The 15085-nt window shown below is 36.0% G+C and overlaps 1 protein-coding gene across 3 annotated transcripts; it reads right to left on the bottom strand.

Annotated features, from left to right (window-relative positions):
* Window positions 1-345: 345 nt before the first annotated feature.
* LOC103418599 (clustered mitochondria protein-like) lies at window positions 346-14236 on the bottom strand. Of its 3 annotated transcripts, none has more exons than XM_008356705.4 (29): window positions 14019-14236; window positions 13231-13449; window positions 12215-12276; window positions 11814-12003; window positions 11597-11737; window positions 11328-11484; window positions 11036-11229; window positions 10824-10925; window positions 9946-10081; window positions 9529-9657; window positions 8522-8909; window positions 7917-8021; window positions 7661-7779; window positions 7360-7468; window positions 7184-7273; window positions 6739-6879; window positions 6494-6664; window positions 6230-6316; window positions 5010-5144; window positions 4501-4656; window positions 4021-4089; window positions 3753-3911; window positions 3228-3284; window positions 3104-3144; window positions 2887-3006; window positions 2010-2319; window positions 1790-1897; window positions 1593-1664; window positions 346-1170 (listed from the first exon to the last, which is right to left on the bottom strand). In XM_008356705.4, exons 2-29 carry the CDS (start codon window positions 13433-13435, stop codon window positions 703-705), a joined length of 4221 nt encoding a protein of 1406 aa, XP_008354927.3. In that variant the 5' UTR covers window positions 13436-13449; window positions 14019-14236; the 3' UTR covers window positions 346-702. The 3 variants fall into 3 exon arrangements, with proteins under 3 accessions (XP_008354927.3, XP_028952771.2, XP_028952768.2); XM_029096938.2 differs by having other exon boundaries at window positions 346-1149; XM_029096935.2 differs by having other exon boundaries at window positions 13231-13444; window positions 14019-14231.
* Window positions 14237-15085: the final 849 nt, after the last annotated feature.

Genomic DNA, 15085 nt, shown 5'->3' with positions numbered 1-15085 from the left:
AGAACTTGATTGGGTTCAACACGTATTTGTCGCGCGTTGCTTTCGGCCTCAATGCCACGAGATGGCTTGAGAAAGAGAGAATAGGCATGCCACTGTTAGAGGATGCCCACAAATGTGATGGTTGTTGTACTGCGGGCCTGCGGCCATCTAGCTTGTTCACCGAAGTTTAATCCAATTGGGATTTCAAACATAACAGTGATATTGAGCTTAGACCAAGTTATGATCTCCGTTTATAAATCCAAACAAGACGATACTAGTCAAATAAAAAAACTTGAATCCGCCAAGTTTCCGGCTCCGAAAATAATTTTATCAAGCATACGATGAACAAACAATTTGCAGGAGACCTTTGTCAAATGCCCTTCAATTTATTTCATTTTTTGAAGCACAGAAACAACCGAGGGAAGGGATGGCTGATTAATCCTCCAATCAGGAAATAATCAAGGCGGTTTTAAATGTAATAGAGGGAACTGCTTTCAAATAAACGAAAAAACATGTGTCAATTGAAATTTTCCATCCTGACGTACTAGGGCAAATTACATTGAACCGATTTGGTCCAGTAATTACAGGGAACATCCACAAATTTCCTTGGACTAGTTTCTAATCCTCAAAACCAACAGAAAATCTTCTTACCTCAAAATATCAAAACCTCGCAACGAAAACCCACCTTGGCGTCGATCTGTAAAAACTTTGATGCCCAAAATTTCAAGATGCGGCTTTGCTTTTTGATTTCTGTTTCTTGCCGTCCAGTGTTGCTAAGCCTTTGCCCAATCCAACGGGTGGTTGAGCTTCCTGCTCCGCTGTTGCTTGCTCTTGTTTCACATCAGCTGCGCCATTCTCAGGATGACTATTGGCATCCTTCACTCCATCAGTTTCTCCATTTTCTGCAGCAACTGGTGGGGTCGCACCTGAGTTGATGATATCGAGGAACTGAGTAAGTGGAGGCAAGGCTTGGACTGGAACACCGTGTGGGCGTACCAAGAGGCCCCTTGCTGCTGCCTTCCTCCTGACTTCAGCTGCTGCACGAGCAGCCCTCTCATCAACTCCCCTACCTCGTGGAAGAGTATCACCAATTATTGCAGCATTAAGAGATTTGTTGACGGAGGGGTTAGAGCTCCCAGACCCACCGGATTTGGCAGCAGATTGGAATGCCTGCATCAAGTCAGGATGAGCCTGACAGGCCAAGTCAACTATTAATTGGAAATCAAGATTCTTGGTGTAAATTATAACCCAGACACAAAACAGCATGGTTTAGCAGTTTAAGGATCACTGTCGTGGCAATATTACACAAATCTCTCCACATTCTTCTTTCAAGACGTTACCCACAGTTCCTCTTATTCTTCCTTTCTGATAAAATATTCTGACAATACATCAGAATATTTTATGTGCGGAAGCATTAGGAGACGGACTAGGTTTTTTGGGCCTTTTTGTGTCCTTCACAAATAATTAGAAATATGAAAAGATGTGGAACAGAAATAGGAGAAATGTAACGATGAGACCATGACTTTGGAAGCAAATTATAAAACAAACCACCAATTATCCTTCAATTGAACAAAATTTCAAATTTATAAGAAAAAAGAAGAAATCCAAAGTACCTTCAAGATGTCAATTGCCTTTTGAGCTGAAGCAGCATTCAAAGCTTGACCTTTTTGCTTTTGTGCATTCATCTATTGCAACAAGAAAAAAAATAAATTTAGGAATCAGAAACAAATACCACTAAAGTACATACATTATGCAATCACCCTTAATATGTTTTCACTGTGCAAGCTAATAAAGGATGCCATCCACTTACCTGTAGCTCACGCATCTTAAATGTCTTCATCCAGTTTTGAGAGTCACGTGTCCTAGAATCCTCCTCGCCCAATTGTTTGACAAGTATGTCATAGGTTTTCTTCTCATGCTGCCACACCAAATGTTATAATATGTTAATTGCACTCTAAAGTTGCCCAGTGTATGGAATGAAATTGTTCAAGTGAAAATTACAATAAAAGGACAACTCTTCCACAACATACCTGGTGAGAGAGCTTGAAGGCACCCATACAATTACATGCAATAGCAAGTGCATGATAGCATACAGCAGTCTGGATGTGTTCCTCCCCCAGAAGCCTTTCATTTTTTTTCAGAGCCTCTTGCAAATATCGAAGAGCAGTGTCCATCTTCCCAAGATCTTGGTACATCATAGCGACATTAATGAAAGTTGCAGCAACATCAGGGTGATCAGGTCCAGATGACAAACTTAGCAGGAGCAATGCCCTCGACATGTGCCGTAGTGCGAGTTCTGTCTGGTTGAGTCCATGATAGAAAAGAGCCATATTTCCATAGCTGCAGTAGCAAAGTTGCAAAGACAAGGAGAGCATCAGATTCAGAAAAAAGAAAGGAGTGAGAAAGAAGAGAATAATATCAACCATGATAGGCAAGTGTGCGACCACTGTTTAGTACGATACAGGTTAAGAAAACATAAAAACACAAACAAACCAATTCATATTTAAAGAGAAAACAACCTTCTCATGCAAGATAAAAGAATTTTTAAACTGATTATGACACTACATCCACTATAAGAATATAGGATGGGTACTTTCATAAGTCACCGGCTCACCGTAAATCAAAATGTCAAAACACAAACAATCTCATCAAGATTCCAATATTAACACATCTTAAGAAAAAGGTACAGTGACAATCTTCATAGTAATCCTCAAAAGAGCAACCAATCACGAATTTCAATAATGTACTCCTCAAAAGAGCAACCAATCAAGAATTTTGATAATTAACAGTTTGAGTTTATGTTATACCGTCAGAAAATATAAGACTAACGGGAAAATTAAGTTCAAAATATATACATGTAACCACCATCTTAGCTACTGAAACAGGTATAAACACCAAAAGCACTACCTGTGAGCAGTGTCAGGGTGGTCTAGGCCCAGGCAGCGTTCATTTATAATTAGTTCCTTATGCTGTTGCATTATGGCTCCAGCCATGTCTCCTGCATGATACAGAACCATGGCAAGATACCTGAAACTCAGCGCAGCAAATACTTAGCTCAGATGTTATCAACATCATGAATATCAAATTATAAATACAAAAAATCTGCTGAAAAGTATATGCATACCGACAGCAGTTAGCAACCTCCCGATGCATTGGACCAGTAACCTGAAATCACAAAAAAGGATATAATAGTGCTAGACATAGACGCATCGAGGAAAATTTAAGAACAACCAAATAATATTACTTACCTGCTGAAGTATCGAAAATGCCTCAGTAAATAATGTGTAGGCTTCACTTAACATTCCCTAGAAGGAAACCAAAAGTATACGGTAAATAATTAAACCAATCAGTATTGGAACATGGTGTTGAGTCATTGACAACAATTAACTGAGAGAAGATCTTTATAGATTCTTATGGTGAAGAGTTCCAAATTAATAAAAAACCCACCATCTTGAAAGTTGAAATGCTGCTTTATATTACTGAAATATATTTCTTTTCATGGTAAATGCAGCATCTTTATATTTAAATATAAAAACCTATGCCATCTTTAGATTCACGGTAGATATCCCAGAACTAGAACATACATAAATATACACCCTGAAATGCTTCGTTATATTCTAAATTTAATTTTAATACAACTTTTTAAGTCAGTCTTGGTCGTCTTTGAGAATTAGCTTTGACTTCAAGTTTCTCATCGACAAGTATATTCTGGTTGAGAACTTTTCCTCACATCTGGAACCTGATGCTATAATGACACGCAATAAAGTGCATACCTCGGCCAGTTGGATCTTTCCTGTTTCCACAAGATCCTTAGCTTCTGAACACACAGGAACTGAGTGTTTCACTACAGGTTGAAGATTTAAGATATCTGACATTTGGAAGGGTGCTACGGAGTTAAGATCATATCTGCGAGCTGCAATTGTAATGCCCATCTGCAAAATGAAATCAAAGTTGAGTTGTTGGCCATTTAGAAGCTCAATTGATATTGAAACAAATTAGAGTAACAATCAAGTACATTGGACAAGAAGAATTCAGAGTTACCTTTTGGCAAAGATTACGTATAACAGAATCTTTCTTTACACGCATCCTAGCATCCTCCGGCAACTCAAACTATCAACAATGGGAAACTAGATAAAATATATAATGATACACACCACTCAAAGGTATAATATGAGGATCAAGTAATAAACATGAAGATCCACCAACCATATATAAGTCCATTTTCACGAAATAGTAATACACCATTAAAAATATGGAAAAATGTCCCATACCACAAATGATAAATTATTTGAAATAAAATCACCACGTCCCCATGAAGTGTTTATATTTTTCAAAAATATGCAACCTGTCGAAGAGGAGGGTGCAGAAGCAGACAAACTCAAACAAATGGGCAACCAAAAGAAAAAATCAAGCAAATGCAAATTCCTCATGCCAAAAAGTTCATGTATGAACATCCATCAAAAGGTTATTAAACGAAATCTAATTTCTCCAGGACAGTACAATAATATTGATACTTAATACCTGATATTTGAGTTTTGCGAATTCTTGAATGTCGGACCATAGAGTTTCTGAGCTAGCAAGCATAAATGAGGATCGACTCTTTCTAGCAGATGCTCGATCCTTCAATTTTCCTTGTCCCTTGGACGATTTTCCTGGAGATTTCTGTCCTGTTTGTTCCTGAAAATAAAGGAACTTGAAGTCACAAACCCTGCTCAACATTTTTCAATTAATAGACGAAATTTTCTCTGATTTACTTGGTACAATTTTATGTTTCTCCAAAAGTTAAAAATTAATATTCAAATGCACATAGCTTCAGTTTCTGATTGCAAAACAGTTCTCAGATGAGCATTAAAGGATGACAGATAAAATTAGATGAGAAAAGCCATGAAGTTGTACAGATATGTTAGATAAAATTAGATGAGAAAAGCCATGAAGTTGTACAGATAAGTTATAACTTGTAACTAAGAAAAAAAATTGACAAAAAATTATTTTTTCAATAGGTTGGTACTATTAAATTCTAAAAGACTTACTTTTTTGGGGGTTCTAGACTGCATATTATTAGCAGTGACTTTTGAGCCAACTGCTTGACAGCTTCCAAAGAAACAGTTGAAGAAATGGGTGATTGTGGGCCCATTATCATGATCGTCTGTTTCTCTCAAGGCATCCTGCAGTACAAGAAAACCATGAACCACTTTCCATCAAACATCAAGGACCTCAATGTTTTTTACCTTTTTCTGTTACTGGACAATTATTATGAAAGCCAAAAGGATGGAACTAAAACGATATTTAACACCTATAAGATATATAACCTATCCAAGTCAACTGTTTCCCAATCATGTCCTTGGTCCAAAATAATAGCGTCAAAGTACAAATAGGCACAAACAAGCAACAAGCTCTCACACGAATTGATATTTTTAAATGGATGTCCCAGAATATAGGAGCTCAATTACAAACAGTAGGCATCAATCATGAAAAGTTGCAGTTCAAATTAAAGTAAAACAAATGTACAAACTGCTTTGCAGGAAAGCATATATGACGCATAAAAATTCCAAAACTGTAACAGCCAAATGGATGCTGTTTAATCGTCAGACGGGAAACTTGAAAGGATATTTCTTAGCCAAAACCGTCTATGTAATTAAGCAACAACTCAATGCACAAACTATCCATTTACAACTTCAGCATAAGTCCAAAGAAAATATATCACTACTGAAGTCCCTTACGGGACAAGTTCCCCGCCATTAAAGTATCTAAGTTACATGCATTACGATCTACATTCTCAACTGCAACCTGAATCAAACTGCTTCATTTATGACCAACAACAAAGGTTTTATGGCAGTAACATGCTGTAAGACGCCACATTTCCTGGTCCTCAACAGGATAATTTTCACTCTCTTATAAAATAGCAAGGAATATCATAAAAGGAAAACGAGCAGACATTTCCAGCTTAAGCATTGGTCCAGAAAAAATATATCACATAATGGGAGTACCCGAGAGGTCAAGTTCCCCACTCCTATAGTATCTAAGTCACATAAGCATCATTGGTCTGCACTCAATTAAATCTGACATCACAGGAGTTGTGTCCTTCCTAGAGAACTGAACCAAATAAGTTAGTTTATAGTCACGTAGATTTTACGGCAATAACACTGTAATGTGCCACATTTCCTGGTGCCAACAAGACAACATCTCAGTTTTTATAAAATAAAAAAAATGTGATAATATCAGATCAAGCAGATAAGGAAATGCCTATCACCTTGAGAATGTGCTTGGCAGATCTAACCATTATCTCATTGGAGCAAAGATCCCAAAGATGAGGTAAATGTCTGGTCCCATCAGCCACCTGTTAGAATAATCCAAAATGCATCAAACACACTATCACAATCACATAAGTCATCAGACCTTGTTCGTTACATTTTATGCAAAACCTCAAAAGGAAAAGAAAAGGGACTACTTCCACAGTTTCTATCCATCAATACTTACAAAAGTTATAAGTATTAATTAAAACCATAATGCTTACTTTTCCAATATAGCGAACATTAATTCCATGAGCATGGAGTGCTTCAGTTAGTGTCTGCCCATCCATGGGTGATACTTCAAGCGTGCAGAGGTCTTGTATAAATTTTGGAAGCACAACATCTGTAAGATACAAACTGGCTTTCCTCACATTTCCTTCATCTTCTGCTATCTCCTGGAAAAAGGAAAACAAATAAATGGATACATGTTCAAACCCACTGAAAAAAATTACAAAGTAAAAAAACACACCTCCTCATTTCCAGCCAACTTAAACTCGGTAAAGACATTAGGGTTAAAAAGAATTTCTTCACATGGATCAGAGCTATCAGTGTGTGGAGGTGGAGACGCACTTTCTTGTGCATCTGTGGCCTTCCCTTCTTCCGTTATGTCCTGTGAAGAGCAATCCAAAAAGCCACATCACCCAAATTACTTTAAGGCCCATTGGGAAATGGATAAAAAATCATACTGTCCAAACAGATGATAAGTGTACCCTTAACACTATTAACATACTATGGCAATTTTTACCAACTCCAAAAGATATGTAAAACCCCCTTTCCCGTCAAATAGGGACCAATGAGACATAAAAAATCAACGACTAAACTTTACTTACATACTGAAAATGCAGAAACAAGTCTAACAAAAATTGCAATGTTCATAAACTCTATAAACCGCAGTTGAATCGGCTAAATTTTACCTGCTTAGCATCAGTGATGACTGAAGAATCAGTGGTGATAATACCTTCTCCATCTTTAGACTTAGACTTTGGTTTCTCAGCAGCTTGGGCCTTCTCCCAATACACAAAAGGCTCATATTTAAAAACTTATGAAAAAAAATTCAAATATAGTACTGATACAAGGTATTATATCTTACCTGGCAATAGGCAGTAATTAGTTCTGGCCTCAAGATACAAAATCTGGACCCAGATCCAGTGAAATTTGCATCACGAGGAGTCACTCTCATTAAGTCGAGGAGATAATGCCTGAAATAGGGAGCAGAGTTAAAACATGTGTATTAAGTTAGATCTATATGAATGTAAATTCTTGATTGCATGAATAGATATTCAACATATAGATAGAGATTCTTTTGGAGGAAACTATCAACACAGGAGTTCTGAGAAGTCAAATATCACACAGACAGAAGAATCCAACCTTATACGGAAAAAGAAATTTACCTGTCATCACTACCAACAATACCCTTGCATTCCACCGGTGCAGCCAATCTGAAAACATTTCCAGATCCATCCAGGACTGTATGCTCTTTCAGATGAAGGCGCTTAGCTGCTTCCACTACCTAAACATAATAAAATCTTAGAAATTGCACAATAAAGTCCTGTTTTAAAAAGAAAGTAAGCAGTTTTATGACTAAAAAAAATCAAAATATGATACATTTGGCAGCATCATATAATATGCCAAGCTTCAAATCCTCACCTTGGAATGAAACTCTTCATTCCAGCATATTTTCTTGCCATTATCAACAGAACCGTACAGAAGAGAGTCTGATTTATCCCCTTGAAGAATGCCCGGTAAAACACTCTGGTGTCAATGCCAATGAGTTAGAGGTAGAATAAGGAGAGAGCAATCAGATAGCAAAAGTTGCTCCTTATTAAAAAACAAAAAAAAAGTAAAAAAAAAAATTATCCATAGCAAGCATGGCAATTTAAAATAAAATTAAAAAATATATATTTTTGTTGTGAATGATAGAATCAATAAATTCAGTAATTAGAAAGGCAACTTTAACTATAACTACTTTTTCAATGGTTTTGGATTTCAAAAATCCTAAAGATGGATTTTAGTAGCAAAACTATCTCCGGATATATCATAAGGATTCGACGTGATCATAAGAGAGACAAATGCACATGCACATAGGGGTGTGCAGCCAGGGGGTATGAGGGATAAGCTCAGGCTGTAATAGACAATTTTGCTTCTAAAAAACATGATGTTTGCAACTTTGTAGCTATAGCCTTAAGAATACCAATTTTTATAAGAGTAAAAAAGTTATAAAACATAGAAAGAACATCAGATTCGAGGCACACCTGAGCTACTACTCTATGCCCCCTGTAATCGATTATGGCCATAGCAAGATTATAAAGTCCAGAGACATCAGCTTCCTGGTACGCCTTAGTGCCTTTCAAATCATTATTTGCAGAAGCATAAGTAGCCTGCTCAGTTTCACCCAATTGAGTCTCGGCAGAAACATCAGTAGAGGATTCAGTGGCATCATCAACTGTACTTGATCCTTTGCATTTTTCTCCATTAGGAATCGCACTCTCTCCATGCAACAAACTGTCAGGAGCCTTCTCAGAACCGTGTAAAAAACCAGAGCCCCCAATCTTTGGACTAGAATATGATGCATGTTTCTTAGACAGTTGCTCAAGGTCCGCATCAACAGCAAAACTGAAGAATATATTATTGTGAACATACCTAGAGCCAAAAAGATCAAAATCTTATATCAATTCAATAGACATTGAACATATGATTGTAATTTAATCTATCATCACAATATGCATGCACATGCCATGAGAATCGAAGTTACAACCATATGCTTAAGAAATATACTTCCTGGAAAGTACATGAGTACCAAAATCTATCAAAACAAGCATGTCTAATATGTCGAGATAACTTAAAGCAGAGCCTCAAAGTTCAAATTCAATGCAGAAACCCTCAAATGGAAATGATGTGCTGATATATCATATTTGATTATTAGAGTTATGGTAAAAGTGAATCAAAATACATGTATGCTTATGCACAAACCAAATATGTATAACATATTGCCAATATCAGCAGAATTACAGTATAGTGGGATCTAATTAGCCTACACAGCAGAAAAAATTATTTCAATAAAAGGCAATTAAAAGGTAGCGATAATTAGCATACTGAGGTGCTGTGACATTGTTTTTACAGAGTTCTAATTATTAACACAAAACTACTCGCCATTTAGGCAGCTGACAAAGTGATTCGTAGACATACTGTCCTAACTGAAAGTCTTCAAGTATAACATGTACAAAGAAAATTAAGGTAATCTGTTTCAGGTCAGTCTCACATGTGGAAGCACTCTGGATCAGTTGGGTTTATAGGAGGTATGCATCTACTAATAACTCCAATAGCACCACTAATAGCTGCATCAACAAAGTCTGAAGTCACTTTGTACAGAGCCCTATCCCGCAAAATTCTGCAAAATAAGGATTTTGAAAGAGATAAAGACACAATATAAAACATAAAACCTTGAGTGACGAAATAATTACCGGAAAATTATAAGGGGGTTTTAACGAAACACTCCCGGTATTGTTCACTTTTAACGAAAAACCACATTTTTACCTTTCCCTGGTACTATTCACTACACCTTTATTTGTCCTTTTTATTAAAACTAAAGTTTTTATGGACTTTTCGTTAGTTTTCCTAAATTATAAAGGACATATATAACTAGATTAGAACCCAATATTTTAACGGAAATCATTACCTTTCCTGAGGAGTTGTATGCGGAAATTCCCTACAAGATTGCAACTCCTCATTCCAATCCCTTTGCATGCCGATTAGCTCACTCCCATATGAAAGAGTAAGAGAATCCTCTGCTCTAGCTGCATCACGCTTGTGATCTGACAATAGAAGATCCCTTAAAATGTATTTATATGTAAAGATAAAGCACAACATCAAGGAAACTCAGAAAACCAACTTCGTTATGCCCTATAATAGTGTCACAAGTTACAAATACATAAACAAGATGACCTTAGAAAACGACACCCTAAAATAAGTTTCAATAGCAAAAATAGTGAAACAAGAATATTGACCACAAACTGAAAATGATTTGCATGTATTGTGGTTAAACATTCCTACTTTAAGAATGATTATGGTGAAATTCGCTGTCATTTGTGGATTATTCATGGCCACAAAAGACATGAGAAAAAGAAAACGAGCTGATAAGAATTTTTGCAAAAGGTTCCAGACAAAGAAAACATACAGAATTATGACTGAGAATTTGTTGAACTCTAAATTGAAGGCAAAGTGAGATATAATGGCAGCTTAAAAACAACAACAAACAATGATCATGCTCAAGTATCATAACCAAGGCAGATTTAACATCCAGTATATACCAAACCAACACGAAGAGTTAAACATAAAATCGTTATAATTTATTTCCTTTATATTTAAGGGAAGAATTCATAGTGACAGTAATCTTCATCAGTAACAGAAACGCCTGAAAGAGGCAACCAGCCAATTGGCCAGACTGCTAAATATGCTAAATATGAGACAAGAGTTTTCCCAAGGAGAGTGCCACCTTCTACCACCCGAAGATCCTCATTTGAAGTAAAAATTCAAGTACAATTAAGTTCAACTAACCTGGAACTGGATATAACCCTAGCCATGAATTTGGTGGCAACAAGGACTGCACATTTTCAAAAGGATGTGCAGATGCCCTCTGCTCCAAAATTTCACGAAAAGCTTCAAATGGGAAACAGTAGAAGATAATTAATCAAACATCTATACACTTCAAAATTTTAAAGGAAACAATAAATAATACAGGTTAATAATGTATAAACCATTTATAGTACCTTTTTTGAACTTAGAGCTAATCTTTTGCAAAAGTCCAACAAGTGTGGTTGCTTCCGAATTACTTTTACTCAGCTTAGGGTCAAGGGAGTTCCCCGTGCTCGAATTGACATAGAACATTTTTGTAGTCCCAGTAATACAGTGTTTATTACCCTCCAATGTTACTACATCCAAATAAATCAAATCCCCAACAAGCCTGACAACAAAAACACCAAACGGTACATAGTTAAGACCTTTTCTAGGGGGAAAGTATCTTTATGTTATCAGATGCAAGTAAGAGATGTCATGGTTCACCTTCTATAGCTTGGTGGAGGATTGAAGGATGAAAACACAATACTCTCCACGCATTTGATCTCTTTTGAGGGTGAAGATAGCAAATTGCTCAATGAACCAGCAATGTCCTCCATAAAACCCAAACCATCAAGCTCTGGGACCTCAGTTTTCACCGTATCTAGATCACAGAGAATTACAGGAGTGCCAAGCTAAAGCACTTCCAAATGTCGATAACAGGTAAGATAAATGAGAAAATTATGACTTAATGTTAAATGAACTATATCTCAAACCTCCAGGGCTCGCCACTTTGTTTTGTGCAGTCTCATACTGTAATGCAAGTGATGTCGATAGTGACGCATGAAGTGTAGAAAGGGAAAGCAATTCTCTCGTACGATGAACATGAGCCCGTATAGATCTATCATCATATAAAGCTGCCAAAAAATATATTTATATTAGAAGATCCTTTTTTAAGACTTGTAACCCCAAAGCAACAGAGAGTTAGTATACCAGGAACCATCTCCAAGGAACAGCCACCAATGGTAATATCAGCAACTTCAGAAATTTCATTAAAGTCTTCCAAATGATGAGTGGAGCCATCCTTTGTGTGTAGCAATAAGTCATAACATGTGAAGAAACATGTCTCTGGTGCATCAAGCAGAAATTGTCTTATATCCATAACAGAGTCTCCTGGGTTCAACTGGAAATTATAATGGATAAAGTCAAACAAAACGTGACAGTGGAGGGACACAAAATATCTAACTAGAAGACATAGACATCTCAATTTCTGTAGTTGAACTACTAGATGTGTCACCTAAATATGAGAACAGGTGCTCAAATTGCATTACCTTTTTCATTTTGCAGCCAATTAAATAAAAAAATGATTTTAATAGCAATCAAAATTAACTCACTTGTAGCTCAAGCTTCTCGCCACTTTGTGTCTTGACAGAAACTGGATACAGATGTAGGTCACCTGCACTCTCACGGACATGGATTATCAGAATGAGACAGACGGCTTTTTCTATAACCAAATGAGAAAACTAAAGGTTCTTCTAATGATAATAAAGGACATAAATACAAACTGCTATTGAAGGGAAATACTCTTGACAGGCAAGCTATATGGCATTCAACCATGAACTATTACTCCAAAGAAATTCAGTTGTTATTTGCTCAAAACTAAGGGAATCCAGCTAAAGTAATGCATTGGAATTGCCTCTAAAGAAGTGTTAAATACATATCCATATTTTTTTGTAGAACAAAAAAAAAAATCAGCACACATAACGTTTGTCATAAAAAAAATCCAGAGATCGCTGATATCCTGTGTCAGCAAATTTCTTTCAATGAAACCAATGCAACAACAAAATTAGACACTTGAGGGGAGAAAGAAAGAAAGAACGAGGCTTCAATCTTGATCTTCTTCCTTTATTTTGTTGAATATGAATGCAGTTACATATGTGTATATGGGTGTGCATGTGTGACTGCAATCATATATGTATATATAACTTATCATTTCCCCATATGTCCAAGCAATGTTCGTGTCTTGTCGTTGTATAAGTAATTCTATTCATCTAAAATTGTCAACAAAAATATGAAGTGTAGAACATGTCTTTTGTATCTGGTACTTGGATCAAATTGTTATTTACCAAGAAATGTAACTATTTTCTACCTATCCAAATAATCTAGGCAAACATGATTAGAGTATACAAGTACCTGCAGATGCATGCACACATGTGAGTTTAAGTAAACGTCTACATGTTTATGCATGTTGGCATCTACATTGCTTCTTTCATGTGGTAAAAAATTTTGTTCTATTGAAAAGAAAATAGGACATTGTAAAGATCAGACGAAATGTTGAATATGGGAATGGCATATCAACCAGAAGTCTTTTCCAGAAATAAATATTTGAAGGCCCAAATTCTAAATTCACCTTGCTTAGTTTGGCTGGTTGAATTTTCTGTTTCAGACTCCTTTACCTCCAGACTAGCAGTTGATTCTTCAACAGCTGGAACACCATTGTCTTCGGCTTTAATGGGCTCTGAAGCGCTTGAGTTATCTTTCACAGGAGCATCAGATGGGACCACAGCATTGCTCGCACCTCTACGGTTCCTCCCTTTATTCGACTTTCCAGCCATTTTCACCCCCTATTCTGATAATATTGTCAAGATGCCCAAGTCATAAGCACTTGCTCAAGCAATAGAGAGAAAATACTCCTACTTTTTTGCTTTTATAGTGATTTTATACATTTATCATATGATACCCAATTCGAAAACATGGAAAGCCTCCATCTTTCCTACTAATTAAAAATGCATACGAACTTGAACAAAGATTAATGGAAAAGACATAAATTTCAAGAAAAGTTCTAAAATAGGTCACGAAAGCATTCTCTTGTAAAATACAGCCATTATATAAAAGGGTAAACAATTCATTCCGTTTGGCTGCCAAGAAATTGATAGAAAATGAAAACAAAAAAAACATTCAACCTTCCATTTCGTCATTTTGCAACAACTGAAGGACAAGCTATATACATATACATACATATATACATATAACTTTTCAATCAACTGAGCCAATAGCAACAATCGTTCATTCATTATTTGAAAAACGAAAGAATCAAACTTTCATATTTGCTTCGTTGTCAGTATATTTTCTCGGGAACCAAACCAGGGATTGGAAGAAAGCAAACAGATAGAATAAGAGTGAGTACAAATATATTACCTGCAGCTGGGGCGATATATATAAATTTATCTCTATATATGTATCTGTGTGTGAGGACAGATGATAGAGACGTCGGAGGCTGAGGGTTTTAGGAGGGATGGAGAGGGAGGAGCAGAGAGAGGCTGTACCTGCAGAGTACGAGAGGCGGCTAGTCTGCCCTCTTTATGAGAGAGAGTAGAGTGAGAGAGTAGAGGGATGATTATGATTCTTATTAATTCAGTCATTGACATGGGCTGGGCTTTTTTATTTAAATTTGTAATTATTTTCAAATTATTTTTATCTTTTAAAATTATTTTTTTGAACTATTTTTCTTTTAAAATATATTTTCTTTTTAACTTCCTTAGACATTAAATATCGTTGTTGTCCTTTTTAGTTGAATTAAAAATTCGCATTTATTTTGAAAGAATATAAAATTAACTAGGAGCAATAAACAAACCAAAATTACACAAATACATGTGCTTTTTTTCCATAATAAAAAAATGCTTCTCGCACACAAGGGTGTAGGGAGTGGCTAGTGAATTGGATTTGAATGGCTCATCCACTAAAATTACTATAAATTTTGCTTTCACCCGTTTAATAAAAATCCATGTTTACCATTTTTAAGTATTTTATACAAATGTTTTTTTTTAATAATTAAGTGGGTTTCTAAGAGAGAAAGGTAAAAAAGTTGGAGAGGCCTCAAACGCCTAAAAAGGGCAACAACAATGAGTGATCTTGTTTACCTAAAGAAGTTAAAAGGTAAAAATCTATTTTAAAACAAAAATAGTTCAAGAAAATAATTTTAAACGATAAAAATAATTAGAAAATAATTAAAATTTTAAATAAAAAAAGCCCAACCCACATCAACGACCAAATTAATAAAAATCATAATCATCTTTCTACTTTATCACCCTACTCCCTCCCATTAAGAGGACATACTTAGCCGCCTCTCGTACTATCCATCTACAACCTCTCTCTGATCCGCACTCTCTACCCCTCTAAAACCCTCAACCACCGACGTCTCTACCATCTCTCGGCACAAACACAGATAAATGTATAGATATATTTATATAAAATAGTAACTCATT

The sequence above is a fragment of the Malus domestica genome, chromosome 02, assembly GCF_042453785.1.
Source record: "Malus domestica chromosome 02, GDT2T_hap1".
NCBI classification, from domain to species: domain Eukaryota; kingdom Viridiplantae; phylum Streptophyta; class Magnoliopsida; order Rosales; family Rosaceae; genus Malus; species Malus domestica.
This window is presented reverse-complemented; position numbering and strand designations above follow the sequence as displayed.